Source organism: Neomonachus schauinslandi, chromosome 8 (genome assembly GCF_002201575.2).
Source record: "Neomonachus schauinslandi chromosome 8, ASM220157v2, whole genome shotgun sequence".
In the NCBI taxonomy this organism is placed as follows: Eukaryota; Metazoa; Chordata; class Mammalia; order Carnivora; family Phocidae; genus Neomonachus; species Neomonachus schauinslandi.
This window is the reverse complement of record NC_058410.1, coordinates 83,209,427-83,225,116: the sequence shown is the minus strand read 5'-3', so window position 1 is coordinate 83,225,116 and position 15,690 is coordinate 83,209,427. Positions and strand designations below refer to the sequence as shown.

General features: G+C 39.9%; 1 protein-coding gene across 5 annotated transcripts in view; it reads left to right on the top strand.

Annotated features, from left to right (window-relative positions):
• KCNQ5 (potassium voltage-gated channel subfamily Q member 5) overlaps positions 1-15,690 on the top strand; it is a 502,673-nt gene that overhangs the window by 330,052 nt on the left and 156,931 nt on the right. For all 5 annotated transcript variants that reach the window (XM_021693115.1, XM_021693113.1, XM_021693116.1 and 2 more), the window contains exon 2: positions 8,226-8,316. In XM_021693115.1, the coding sequence (XP_021548790.1) occupies positions 8,226-8,316 (91 nt within the window). The remainder of the gene's footprint in view (positions 1-8,225; positions 8,317-15,690) is intronic.

Genomic DNA, 15,690 nt, shown 5'->3' with positions numbered 1-15,690 from the left:
TTTACATTAGCCACAGTCCTCTACAGGAACACACTATGCCAGCAGAAACAGCTATTTCCCATCCCCGCTGGTTTCCTCCTAACACCACACATGCAAAATGCCCACAGTTCATTTTTGAGAACTGCTAGCTGATGACCCTATTTTTGCAACTTCACAGAGATTACAGTGATAGTATTTATTGATTAAGGTCTGTATTAATATTTAGAGCTCATTGCACTTAAAAAGCAGAATCATGAAGCGTGGGGGGTTTTTTGGTTTTTTGTTTGTTTTTTTTTTTAGTTTCCAGTTTTTACATGCAGTGTTTTTAATCAAATATTCCAAATCACCTGTAAAGACACGAAAAATGTCGTATTTAATTTTTATTGCATTGCGATGGAAGCTGGGTGTGCTGTGGATGGAGTTCATGCACAAAATGCCCTTCTTTAATGGAAAAATTATGCAGAAAGGACATTTTGCAAAATGCCAAGTTTAGAAAGAAGGGTAAATTTAGGAGGCTAGAAGAAAAAAGTGGGCTCCAGCCATTCCTCTGATAACGAGACTCTGATTTCACTAGGCAGCATGTCCTCCAGGCAAAGGCCATGTCAGCCAGTGGGTCATCTTTGGTCACTAATGCCAGTATGCAAACTCCAGTCATCCCAATTCATGATGCACTCATGAAGCCTTCCATCAAACATACTGAAACATACACTTTATCAAAGCAATACTTAAAAATTTATGAAAAGTCAGAGGCTGGACCGAATTTCCTTCAGAAGATATTTCTGAAGAATTGTTTTCTTGAACCTCTCTATATCTACTTCCTGTTAGCATTCTTTATTTTAATCCCACGATTCCATTCCATTTCAAGCATTTCAGATCTCCCCTCCCCCAATGCTTTCTTCATAGTTGACTCAAATGGACAGTTATACTATGGAAAGCTTATAGTCCGCCAAAATACTTGCAGAGAACACCTTCTAGGTAGAAATGTGTGGTTGTTTCAATCTGCAAAGCCCATGTTGCTAATTGGCCTCCTCGTTGAGCTAAATTCATTGAGATGTCTACTTTAAACAGCAGCTCCGTTTCTCCTGTCTTCATTGCATTATTCATAATTGCTTGTGAGTGGCTGGAGGTTGTGTGTTTGGGTGAATGACATTGTGTAACTTGCCATGGTTCCTTTGGCAAAGCCTCAGCAGAGCTTTTCTGAATGCCTTATTTTCACATCGTTTTAATTCTTGCTAAACAAACCCATGCTTGAAGCACGAGCTTTGGAAGCTAGACATCATCTGTTCCACAAGCACCCATGGTATTTCCAAGTAAAGCTTTTTTTTTTTTTTTTTTTACCAAATTAAATCTGACAAATTGATTCTTCATTAACCCGCAAGAAAAGTTGATGGTAATTTCCTTGAATGAACATAGAGGTCTTTGACCTGGTAATATTTTTGTATCATAAATGTCCTCTTCATGCAATAATCTTTGCCTCCTAGAGAAGTTTTAGACAGAGGTCTTCATCAAAGATAATTTCCTCAGAAACAAAATACAAATGATTGCTTTAGGCAAAATAAAGGCCAATTATGATTGCAAAATAATTTTGAAGGGATATGGATCTTACCATATTTCAGGATTAATATATAAAAGAAAAATGTCCGTATTTTTTGGAACTGATCTTAAAACTTCCCTAAGTTGGTGACTCATGTCAAAATGGGCCATTTTCCAGCTCCCAGCCCCTACCTTCCTAATCTCCCCATCCCCACCACAGGCACCTAATTTTTCATTTGTGCCATGGACCCGTCAGCAGTCTGGTGAAGCCTGTGAGCCATTCCTCAGAATAAAGTTTTTAAATGTATAAAATACATGTGGTTACAAAAGAAAAAAATTATATGGTGATGCTGTTATTAAAATTTTGAACAAGTTTCTGATACAGTAATACCTATGCTTCTTTATTAATACTTTTTTTAAAAAAACCCAGAAGTGGGACTAGTAACTACCATAAATAATCATGAAATAGTGATGAACAAAATAAGTATGCAAGACGAAACAATTATGGTTTCATCTACAACTGTAAAATGGGATATGACAATATCTGTGATTTCTTTGAGTAACAAAGTCACAAGTACTGCTAATACCACCATGGTTTGTTGCCATGGTTAGTGACAAAGAGGTCATTTTTTTCCCATCCATGCTCACAGCCCCCCTAAATTCTGTCCATAGACCCCTTGGAGGTCAATGGACCCTAGATTAAGACACTCTGTATCTAATGACTCTTTTTGATTTATTTATTTGAGAGAGAGAGTGAGTGAGAGAGAGAGAGAAGGAGCAGGGGAAGGGGAGGGAGACGCACACTCTCTGCTGAGCAGGGAGCCCGATGCGGGGCTCCATCCCAGGATCCTGGGATCATGACCTGAGCCGAAGGCAGACGCTTAACTACTGAGTCACCCAGGCACCCCATATCAAATGTTTCTTGCCACTGCTCCCACTTTTATTCAATCAGTAGAGAGGTGGAGTGGGTAGTGGTCAGCTGCCAGGTACATGTGTGTGGGAACCTCAAAAGCAGTGACATCAGCAGAACCACACTCAGCCCTGGTGGTGTACCATGTCACTGCCAGTGAGCCCAATGTCTCAACACTGTCACCTCAGAGGCACCATTCTGTCAGTTCAGGGCTTTCTCCAGCCAGGGAGCCTTTCTCTGGCAATGCTACTGAAAGCCAGTTCATAGCAGAATGTATTCATTGTTCCCCATGATGTCATTCTCCAAGATCAGGAAATGTCCCCCAAATATCCTTTGTGCTTATTTACCTAAACCTTATATGCTTGGTCTGCACTTTCCTCAGAATGACATGTTCTGTACATTCACTTCCTCTAGGAAAAAAGTACTTCCATCTCTTTAAACAGACTTTGTGCCCAAGATTTGGACCCAGAATTCCATGTGGATGTCTAAAATTGGATTTATCATCTTCTCAAAATTAATTTTTTCTCCTGACGTTCCTGACTTTTCTCCTCCTGACTTCTGAGGAGCATCGCAGTAACTATGCATGGAAACCTCAGACCTTTCAGCCCCCACACCCCTTCCTAAACTCTGCCGCCCAATTTCTTAACTCTCCAAGTCAGAGAGCTCCTGTGTTTACAGCTTCCCTCAAGTATCCCTCTCTATTCTGTTCTCATTTCCACCAGTTAGTTTACAACCTAACCTGCATCACCATTACTCTTGCCCCTGCTTCTCAACTAACACACACTGCTGCCAATTTGATTTTCCCGGAGGGCAACTCTGATGATAGTTCCCTGTTCAAACATCTTCAGTGGGGAGTGCCTGGGTGGCTCAGTTGGTTAAGCGACTGCCTTCAGCTCAGGTCATGATCCCAGGGTCCTGGGATCGAGTCTCGCATCGGACTCCCTGCTCGGCGGGAAGCCTGCTTCTCCCTCTCCCGCTCCCCCTGCTTGTGTTCCCTCTCTCGCTGTGTCTCTCTCTGTCAAGTGAATAAATAAAATCTTTAAAAAAAAAAATCTTCAATGGCTCCCCTTTATCTAGGGAACTTAAGACAGATCCTGCCATACAAGCCTCTCCACATCATGGCCCAGACTCCCAATTCAGCACCTGTCTCACCCTGTGCTATAAACTTGATAACTTTTTGTTCATGAAACAAGGAACAGATATTTTACTTCATTTATTTTTTTGCCTATTACCTTTCTCATATACTCTCCTTCTAGAATGTGTTTCTCCAGAAAGTTCTCTTGTTGCAAGCCTACCCTTCCTTCAAAGACAATCTCAAGCATCACCAATTTATGAGGACTTTGCTGATGTGCTTCCACCATCCCCAACTGAGTAGAAGAGCCCCCTCCCACTTTCAGCCTCTATAACATTTTTCTTAGCATTTATCAGCCTCTACCCTTCATTATGATCCAGCACAGTAGTCCCGCCTTATCTGCAGGGGACATGTTCTAAGACCCACTGTGGATGCCTGAAACCATGGATAGTACCAAACCCTATATACACTGTTTTTTTCCTATGCATACATACCCATGATAAAGATTAAGGTATAAATTAGGCACAGTAAGAGATTAACAACAATAAATAATAATAAAATAGAACAGTTGTAACAATATTCTGTAATAGAAGTTATGTGAATGTGGTCTTTCCCTCTCTCAAAATACCTTATTGTACTGTACTCACCCTTCTCCTTCTTGTGATGACGTAAGATGATAAAATGACTACATGATGAGGTAAAGTGAGGTGAATGACATAGGCATTGCGACGTAGCCCCAGGGTCCTACTGACCTGTCAGAAGTAGGCTCATCTGCTTCTGTACTACGGCTGACCACTGGTAACTGAAACCACAAAAAGCAAAACCACAGCTAAGGGGGCACTACTGTGTGTTCATCTTACCAACCACGTTAGATTTCTTTGTTTTTATTTAAACTCCAGCTGTATTAGATTTTTTTATTCCTTAAAAATACAGACGCTTTAATGTATCCCTTGTACCTCAGTAGTGTTTGGTACACTGTTTTTTCACAATGGGTACTCAGTACATGTTTTCAATTGAACTGAAATGATTCCTACGCAAAATAATGAATTTACCGGGATGACCTGCCTTACACTTTTCATGTACCGCTGAAGGATAAGCAGGTGTTCACTAACGCTAATTTATTAATTGGTAATTTTAGTGATGCTGTGCTTGCTTCTGACCTTCACCCACACGGTCTCATGGACCAGAACGCTCCTTCTCCCCAGCCATTCAAACCATCTCGCTAACTCCTGCTGGGCCTTCAGGGCTCAGTCTGACCATCGCTTTCTCCAGGAAGTCTTCCTAACCCCAAGTCTGGCTTCACAGGCGTGCAACCTGTGCGCTCCCACAAAGCCCAACACCTACAAGGGTGCCACAATTGGTGCCATACTTTGCTGTCACCATCTTAAAATTCTTAATAGTTCTTTTTTTAAGATTTTTTTTATTTGAGAGAGAGCATGCATGAGCGAGGGGAGGAGCACGGGGGAAGCAGAGGGAGAGAATTCCAGGCAGATCCACACTGAGGGCAGAGCCCGATGCAGGGTTTGCTCTCACAACCCTGAGATCATGACCTGAGCTGAAACCAGTGTGTCACATGCTTAACCAATTGAGCCACCCAGGTGCCTCTTCACAGTTTTTCAACAAGGGCCCGCATTTTTACTTTGCACTCGACTCCTCAACGGGAGTGAGCAGTCCTGCCTAACCCCTTCTCTCCTATATACTCCTGTCATCCCCTGTATTTTCCCAATCTTTGCAATCATCACTCAGAATCTTAATTTTCTGTTTACTCTTGTTCAATGTTTATTTACTTAATATTATTTTATTTAAACTGAATTAATATAAATTAAAATAATTTAATAAATTTCATATTTATTTAATTTTCTGTTGACTACTCTGTATACCTCAATAGACCCTAAACTCTGTCAAGGCAAAAAAATGACTCAGCCCAGTATTATATACTTAATCAGTATTTGCTGATTGGCTAAATGGATGAGTGGTTGAGGAAAGGAGGAATTAGTGAATTAATGAATGTATTTGTCTATGCATAGCCCTTTGGGCAGCCTGAACAATGGAGGCCTTTGGCTTGCTGTCTTCAGATGGCCCTGTATGGACGTAACAGAATTCTAGTACAGAAACTACTCTTGTTAGAAAACAGTGTAAAATTTCAAGAAAGAAAAGGGGCAAAGTAGTGACATGAAGGAAAAAATTTAAGCAACACCCAAATATTAGTGAAGAAGGAACTAGCAAAAGGACTCATGATTATTATAGTCCTGTTTTAAACACAAACATAGAGACCATGAACATACCACTGGGATGCTCTTGGAGGAAGAAGATGTCTTAGTCATTAAGTAATGCCCTGCTTGCTTTTCCTAATGGTTTCTGGTAAGCCTGGAAAAGGAGAGCATACCTAGATAACAGCTACTCACAAAGAGGGGAAACGTCTGTGGCCGTCTTTACCTGATGCCACATCATCCTCCTAACTATCTGAGTGATCCCTGAATTTCATTTTCTCATTAGTAGTTTGGGGCTTTGTAGGTGCACTGGAATTCCATTTCCGGCTTACAATTTCCATTCCATTAAGGCCAACTCAAAGTATAATCCACAGTATCCTGAATTGTTAGATGCATGAGTCAAAAGTATAGTGAGCAGTTATTAACGACGTATTCTAGATTTTTTTCACTTGTAGACTCCTTTTCCTTGGAGACTTCGTCTATTTGAAATGATAATTACTTCCCTCTCAGTTTGAAGAGATAGAGAAGTATCCCCAAAGGTCTTGCAGAATCAACAATGTTACTGCCATTCTCATCTATTCAGTTCATTCAGCAACACTGGGCAGCAGCTCAAGGGCAAACAGTGCTAAACCCTCTTTCTGCTACACAGCCTTGGATGAGTTATAAAATGGTCTTAATTCTCAGTTTTCATATCTGTAAAATGGGAATAATCATATTTCTACTCCATAAATTTGTGAGGATAACATGGATAATGCATATGAAAGTGCTTAGCACCATGTCCATGTTAGTAATTATTATCAACATATAGAACATAAGCAATTATGAACTTCCACTTGGTTCTGTGTTGGAATAGATATAAAGAAATAAGGAGTACATGGTATTGGTTAAGGGTCCACAAACTTCTCCTCTAAAAGGGTCAGTGAGTACATATTTTAGTCTTGTGTGCCATATTGTTCTGCCACGACTATTTAGTTCTGCAGCTGTAGCATGAAAGCGGCCATAGACAAGATGTAAGCAAATGGGTGTAGCTATGTGACAATAAAACTTTATTTACAAAAACAGGCTTTAGGGGCCAGGTTTGTTCCCTAGGCCATAATTTACCAATCCCTGGCTATAGGTCCTTGGGAGCTCCCAGTCAAGTGCGGTAGAAAGACTTGGATGACGTGTCAGGGCAAGCCTAAGGAGGCAGAGACTAACTCCAGCGCCATACAAATGAATGTGGAAACTGATATTTTAGGGGAGATTACTGTATGAGCTTCCCGGAAATACGTAAAAGTAAAAAGTATGTCCTAGAGCTCAGGTATTGGTTGTTTTTTTTAAGGTTTTATTTATTTATTTGAAAGAGTGAGAGTGCATGAGTGGGGGCTTGGGGGAGGAGCAGAGGGAGAGGAACAAACAGACTCTGTGCTGAGAACGGAGCCCGATGTGGGGCTCAATCCCATGACCCTAAGATCCTGAGATCACGACCTGAGCCAATACCAATAGTCCGTCGCTTAACCGACTGAGCCACCCAGGTGCCACTGTTTGTTTGTTTTTTAATCTTGCATTTTAGGATAAGTAACTTCAACCTAAAACACAGCCTTCTCTTTTTATTAGACATTTTCCTTGGGAACTCAGCTCCGCACTCCCAGATCCTGAGAGTACCATAATTTGGGGAATAAAACTGTCTGTAGATTGGTAGAAAATTCTGCTCCTCACTTCTGCTCCCTAGCACTATGGTATGAATAGACAGAGCTGAGGGGTCATCTCTTTTAGCAGTTTGCTGGGAAACGGAAAGTACATGGGGAGCAGAAGAAATCGTTCCCTTCCTTTTCTGTTCTTATTATTATAAAGGAATGACAAGCAAGTATCCATGAGCAAAATTAGACTGTGAAAATGAGCCAGTGGCTTAGTAACAGCCACTTAGAACATTTGATGGGTCACCAGCACTGCCGAATGTGAGGTGGATTCTGCTTCTTTGATAAGAGAACAGCTGTGGCATGTGCTCCCAGGGTAGGAAAGCAAGAACCCACTTTCGGGGCCTTTCTCCCCTCTTGTGAGAGGATTTATGGAAAGTTCACACATTCTCAAATGCAGACGTTTAAATATGGCAGGCAACACAGACACAACATTCTCTTCATCGATGAAGTTGTAAAGGAACTCCATGTGCACAATACATTGTATTTACACATAGAGAGAGAGAGAGAGAGGAAGGGGGGGGTGGGCAGAGGGAGAGGGAGAGAGAGAATTTTAAGCGGGCTCTGGGCCCAGGGCAGAGCCCAACACAGGGCTCGATCTCAGGACCCTGAGATCAAGACCTGAGCTGAAATCAAGAGTCGGATGATTAACCGACTGAGCTACCCAGACGCCCCCATATTATATTTTGATATTCAAAATGGCTAGTCCCTTTCGAGGCTTTTATGATTTAATCAGTGCCAATTCAAATGGGTCTGGTGCTTTAAACTATAGAAACAAGAAATGAAGTCTGTCATGATAAGGCAAGGTTCTTATCAGATTTCTCTCTTTTGTTGTTGTTTTACAGTTTTCTCCTTGTCTTTGGTTGCTTGATTTTGTCAGTGTTTTCCACCATCCCTGAGCACACAAAATTGGCCTCAAGTTGCCTCTTGATTCTGGTAAGTGATACATATGAGCAAAAATGTACATAAAGTTTGTATAAGAACTGTCTATAACATTTATGCTATGCATTGTATCCCACAAAAAGTTCTATCTAGAAAAGAAGAGAGTTGCTGTGAAGTATAAAACTCTCAAAGATCACTGAAATATTGGCCTGCCATTTTAACGTTTAGTCAATCCTCAGAAATATATACAGATATTCAGTGTTACTATTACATAGCAATATCTTATGTTATAGTTACATCAAAAATAGAAGGCAGGACTTGGAAGCAGTTTTACTTATGTTTATCTATGGTAATAAACAAATTATAAGAATCAATATCCATGAGGTCTCTCATAATATTGCTCAAAGTCACAGAATAGAGAGCATTTTCCAATAACTGCAATTTGGCAGTAGGTCAGTGTAATTAGCCCAGAACTACGAGAATATAGCACCTCATAAGAAAACAGAAGGCTCCTTCATGCTCTTTTCAACCAACAGACTACTTTATGAGTTTTGCTGCTAATGCAGTTACCTGCCTGGTAAGAAATTCTGCAGTTAGCTCTGTTTCCATTATGCTGTCAATCCTCAACCACACAGAATTGCTCAATTCATTTCAAAATGGAAAAAGACCCCAAGATATTTTAGTCTGAATTATTCTGGGCCTTTTAAGCTCTTTTACTTTCTATTACAACTAAACTATATCACTGTATACTCAGATCCCATCTGATTGAAAGTTTGGTTCATTTATATCCATTTTTGATCCACTCACTTAGTGCAAAAACATCAGACTTGACAGTCTCAGAACTGTCTGAATGTACCATAAGTTGAAACGATTCGCTTCTGTAAAACCTGGTGGACTACAGAGGAGGAGAGAGAAAGGGTATGGGGGGAAGCTGGCTTCTGTGCCCTAATAAAGAGATGTTGGTTATGTACAGCAATAAGCATTTAATATAAGAAAAGTATTCTTACCTTGAAGGTGAAACTGAAAGATCTCAACTCATGTAACCTGAGCTGAGAGCAGCTGTTCTTCCTACCTATGCTTTCAGATGGCTAGTTTGTGCTTGAAGTTACTAAGACTTCATCAAGTCTCTGTCCTACATCAGGGAGAAATCACTTCTGAGCCTGGAACAAATCTATCCCAATTTGTTTCCATACAAATTGTGCTCAGCGGTATATTGTTAATGTTAAGGTTACTATTTTGAAACCCAGCGTAGAAAACAGACCAAAAAGCACACTGGGAATTTGTTTCATTTATGAGGTTTCCATTTGGGTAGCAAGTGGGCTTTTAGCCTCATGTACCCCTTTGGTAACAACAAATGACCTTGAGCCCAGGGTCTAAGGCACAGCTGGCTTTTGGGTTCATACACAGAATTACAACTGGGAATTTTTGATTGAAAAAGTAAATCTGACTTCTAGACTCGGAAACATGAGAAACTGGATCTACTGCAAGACCAGTGATATCTATTATGAATGAATCAAGCATTAAGAATCCCATAAAAAGGAATTTTTCATGACCAGGTCAAGAATTCAAAATGTTAGGTTTACATCCTTCAAATCTCTGAAATATAAATTCCTCCATTGCTAACGAGTTTCTAAATAGTCTAAATAGACATTACTAATGAGTTTCTAAATATGTTATTAAAAAGCCCAAGGCTGATTCATATCTTGATTTTTAAAACTTTTTGAGCAGTGAACAGTTCATTACAGTTTATAACTAGGGTGCATTTGAGTAGATAATGTAGATGTTGTCACATATCCCTCAGCTGGGTTTTTTTGTTGTTTGCCAACTTTATTGAGATATAATTGACATATAACATTGTGTAAGTTTAAGGTGTATCATTTGATGACGTTATATATGTATATATGCAAAATGATTGATTGTCTCACATAGTTACCGTTTTGTGTGTGTGTGGTAAGAATTTCTAAGACATACTCTCTTAGTAATTTTCAAGTATACACTACACTATCTCTAACTATAGTCACGATGCTGTATGTTAGATCCTCGGAACTGGTTTGTCTTATAACTTCGAGCTTGCATCCTCTGACCACCTTCACCCTTACCCCACCCCCACCCCACACCCTCCCCGCAACCATCAGTCTACTCTGTTTCTATGAGTTCAGGGTTTTTTGTTTTTTAGATTTTACATATGAGACCATGCAGTATTTGTCTTTCTCTGTCTGACTTATCTCACTAAGCCTAAGGCCCTCAAGGTCCATCCATGTTGTCACAAATGGCAAGATTTCCTTCTTTTTATGGCTGAATAATATTCATTGTGTGTATGTATACGGTGATTCTACTTCCTTCAGATACATACCCACAAGTGAGATTGCTGGATCCTAGGGTAGTTCTATTTTTAATTTTTTTCAGGAACCTCCATACTGTTTTCCACAGTGGCTGTACCAGTTTGCTTTCCCATCAACAGTACCCAGTGGTTCCCTTTTCTCCCCAACCTCCCCAGCATTTGTTACCTCTTGTCTTTTTTATACTAGCCATTCTAACAGGTGTGAGGTGATACCTCACTGTGGGTTTGATTTGCATTTCGCCGGGGATCAGTGATGCTGAGCACCTTTTCCTGTACCTGTTGGCCATTGGTGTCTCTTCTTTCCTCTCTTAGTCTTGAATGCCTTTGGATTTAGCAAAGTAGAAACCAGTCCCATTATGCAAATGAGGCCCTTGTTTTGAGCAATACAGTGATTACTGCAGATACACGTTCTCAGAAAGGTTGCTATGCTTCCATAAGAAGAGCGCTTGCTTATCCTCCTGTTGTTGTGCTATGGGGATAAATGGTCAAGGTGTATGTTTTAAACCAAAGTGTATTCTTAAAACCTACCTAGAAATACGCAGGCTGTGTTGCAGGTCTAAGATTTCCCTGATGTTATTCTTCTTCATCAGTGTTTCGCCAAAAAGGATGTTTTATTTAAAAGTCTCATGCTCTCCTGACTGAGCTAGCCAGGCAAATGCTAAGAAAAAAAAAATTATGCTTTATGTAGACAAAAAAAAAAAAATTCAAGTCTAGGCTTTGTTTTTATTTTCTTATTTAGCAATTAATAAATTGGAAAAGCATGCATATTTTAATTCTTTTTCATAATTAGATAGCGTATCATAAAAGTTCAGTCAGCTGTAGAATATTGGAAAAAAAACAAGAGATATCTTAATGGTTTAGGGAATCTTAGTTATTCTTTTAATGTGTATGTTTGAGACAGTTAATCTGATTTCAAAGTCCGTCTTCTGAATATCTAATCAAACAGAATTCATAGAACACAATTCTGACAAGCAATGTTTTTAGTGAACATTTTATGAAGCATATCTAAAGAATTGCCATCCAAATAGTAATATGAATGGCCTTTAAAATGTTTGCAAAAATTTATAATAATGTCACTTTTGTACACTTTTGGCCACAAATAAAACACCAGAGAAATAAATTTAGAGGAACTGTATATAAATGATACGTCAAGATTATGTATTTTTTCATAGTCCTGTCCCATGTGTTTTTGTTTTTTTTTTTACATTTTAAAAGATGTCCCTATATTCTAACTGTAATTCCATTTCTGTGCAAGTAGCGGGCGCCCACACTGACAGGGAGCACACAACAGGCAAACTGGCTCCTAGACAAACTTTCCAGGCCCCCTGTGACACTCATACCTTCCATCTGTTTCCTTGAGAGAACCAGCATACTAGGGGCAGGCCATTGCTTCGGACTTGGTCTTGCCCACCTCCTGGAGTTCCCATGGAGTCTTCAGCTCTCCTTCCTCACCCCAAGGGAAGAGACCTTGTCATTCTCATCTAGAATCACACTCCCAGGGCTACTTAGATACTTGTAAATTACTTGCCTTGGTTACAAGCCAAATGGATATGTTGGGGTTTTGGAATATAGGTGAGGTTCGGTGGGGTAGAGTCTGGAGCCCACAACCAAGGAAGAATTCTTGAGACGTCTTTGGTGCAAAATGGTGATTTTTAAAGCACAGGGACAGGACCCGTGGGCAGAAAGAGCTGCTGCTCCGGGGTTGTGAGGGGTGGCTAATTATATACTTAGGAGTTGGGGGAGGTAAGGAAAAGGGGGGTTTCAAAAGAACTTTCATATGCTAAAGAAGCCTCCTAAGATACCAGAGGCCTTGCCTTTGTCAAGTTAAGGTTGTTTTTCCTTCTAGCAAGGCATTAACATGAAGATAGTTGGGAGCTTTCCTGGAGGAACGTAACTCTGCCAGCTTCATGTATCTGTCAATGGGCTGCAGGTTATAAGGACAATTTAATTGTACTACGTTTCCTTCTGAAGATAGGTTATTGATAGAAATGCTTTTGTTCTTGTAAATTGCTAAGACTTTTGTAAACTGAGGAAGACTCATGCCCTGCGTACTGTGATGTCTATAAATTAACCATTTGTTTTTCCTTTCCTTAGCTTCAGGGCACCAGGAGTGCCTGAGGAATGTCGCACATGTCCCATGGGGGGGGGGGCGGGGGGCATTGTGAGGTGTCAGCTTCTGCTTTGTCCCCAGCCTGCCTTCAGCTTGCCTTCAGCTCCCTCATCAGATACACACAAATTCTGTGGGAATTTGCTGTTTTATTCTTCTCAGTTGTGCGACCTGGGATTTCATACTATACACCAGGTTCCCTTGTTTCTCTCCACAGAAACAGTGGGGCACAGACTTGAGAACGTGATCCAGACTCTAGAGCTGGGTACGATGAGTTCAAATTCCACTTCTACCACTTTTTTATATGTGTGCCTTTGGGAAACCACTCTTCTGTCTTCGTTTTCTCATCTGTTAAAAGTGGAGAATAACACAGCCTACTTCATAAAATTGTGAGGATTAGCTAAGTTCAAGTGCTTCGAACAGGGCTCAGCACGGGGAAAGTTGGCAAATATTATAATCACTGGTTCTTCCATATATAATGAAGCCTAATAAGGACAGTAAACAGGGGAATATTTGAAAATGCTACATCTGAGAAAATATCACACTTTTCTAAGAGAAAACAAGTATCTTTGCTAGAATTTTCTCACCACAAACACTGCTAATTGTGGCAGATCTCTTTTTTTATGGCAGCTTTCTATACAAACGTGTTCATCTAACTGAAAGTGACTCAATGGCACACGTTCAGAGAGAGGTCTGTGTTCGTAACAACCACTTATTTTTGGTGACTAATGAACAGATTCTTATTGTCGTAGTTTGGTAAATGCATCTGAGGAAAACGTGCTGGCATCTGCCGGGCGGAGCCCTGGGCAGGGAAAACCAGGTCTGACAGGACGGCTTGCTCTGCCCTCCCTCTGGGGATAAAATTTATGAACTCCAGAACATAGTATGAAAACGTGTGCCCAAATGCCGAGGACAACTAAAAGCGGGTGTTCGTTTCCTATGTTTTGTAAATTCCTCAAAACTGAAAGGGCGCTAGCATTATTTAAGTACCTTTCATTTATCAGACTCATTGATTTCTTATGAAGACAAACCATAAGAGATGTTCAGTTCAAGTATTAGTCCTCTCGTTTACCAAATGGCTAATTAGGTTGTGCGAGATCGTGCACTGGGTATGAGACCGAGCTAAGATTCCAACCTAGGCCTGGCTGATGAAAAGCCTGGGCTGTCTTCACGGCATCCAGCAACCCAAATTCTCCTGCCTGTTAGTCGAGACTAACAAGTCCTACCAAAGTGCATTTGCCACTGCTCAATGAAGCAGTCAGTCACAAAGGTTCAAGGTTTCTTTGGGCTCCATATATGCCCAGTGATGCCTACAATCCTTTTACTTAGAATAAGTTTCTTTCTTTCATACAAAGTGTACTTACTAATTTACCACAAATGGGTGTATCAGTTGGGACCACTATAAGTTCTTTGTATCAAGAATTCTCAATACTATTTTATAAACAATCAAAAGCCTGATCTTTGGGGTAAATAGTCAAGTATAAAGTTGTGCCTTCTAGTCCTAGCTTCCATTGCTCAGGTGAGCAACGTTAAAGGAAACTCTTTTATTTCCAGGTTAAACTATTGTGGAAAGTTTTGTTTTGGTTTCTTTTGATTTCATTAGCCTGAGGTTGTACGTTTTAGCATTTCATGTCCCACCTTCTTAAGAACAATGCTGTTTAGAATGCATTTCCTCTCCATTGAATAATCTGGCCTTCCCCATTAGTTTTAAAGTGTTCATTTTAGGTCTTAAAATGTAGATTGTTCAACCCATTGAAAACAGATGACCTCTCCATTAATGGAAGTGACATATGTTATATGCCACACTTACATCGAAGGTGGTTATTTCTAAAATTGCCCACCCACAAGCAATAAAAGGAATGCCATTATCATTTTAGCGAGATAGAGAATGTTTCCGTATTTTTGCTTCTCTACGCTCCTGCTGTGTTAGAAAAGACTCCAAACCACAAATGGATTGTGCTAAGCATCTGGTTGAATACTCAAACACATGGTCAAATATTCAGGTTTTCCCAAACATCTGGGTGTTTGGCACCTTCTCAACAGAGCATATGCATATTTGCTAGTTTTGCTAGTTTTGCTGGTTTTGCTTCATGTAGCGAAGCAAACATGGGTTTGCTGTTTCTTTGCACAATGAATCAGTTCCTGAAATTGTACGAATCCAATTTAGACGGATCTAATTATATCTTAAATGCACTAATGGAGCTTGCTATTTAAAGAAAATCTGTAGTGAATCCTTTTGTAAAGTGAAGAGTCCCCTTGAAAAGCTAATAACTACATAATTAATCTGTGTTACATGTTTGTTTTCTTTCTCTAATATAGGTGTATGTGGGGTTTTTTTTTCATTGCTATATGAGCATCCATTATCTCACATGGTATTGAAGAATCAGAGATGTGGCCATTTCCCACCTGTCAGTATTAGTAAAGGGGGGGTGGGTAACCAGCCACAAACATATCTGCCTGTCCCTGAAAAGTAGAAGGGTTTGTGCATAAAATTAAATGGGTTTGATGTAGAAGATTACATTAAGTCTTTACATTTAAAGTTCTGGCATTAAACATTGTAAGAGAGGATAGCAGAGTATAAGGATAAGAATCCATTTGAGGATATTAAATTTTATGTTTGTAATGGAAGTGACAGAGTATGAGATATTAAGCAATCAGATATGAGGAATGAGTGATGCTTCTTTATGTTTATCACATCCCTGTAATTTACTGCAGAAAGCTCTCAGAATACCCCAATGAACATTGAAAACTGCAATTATTTTCCTTTGCTTGTCTTTCATCAAGGAAAATGCAAATAAACTTTAAAATGATTCATGGAGACTAACAATCCTCATCAATCTGCTGATGACTGAAAAGAAAAAGCAGGAGTAGTTTAACACCTACGCTGAATCTTAACAGAGGGATAATAATATAGTAAGTTATCCTGTGAAAAGTGTTTCACATATCAGGGGAAAGACTTGTTCGAGTTAAAGGTAATGAA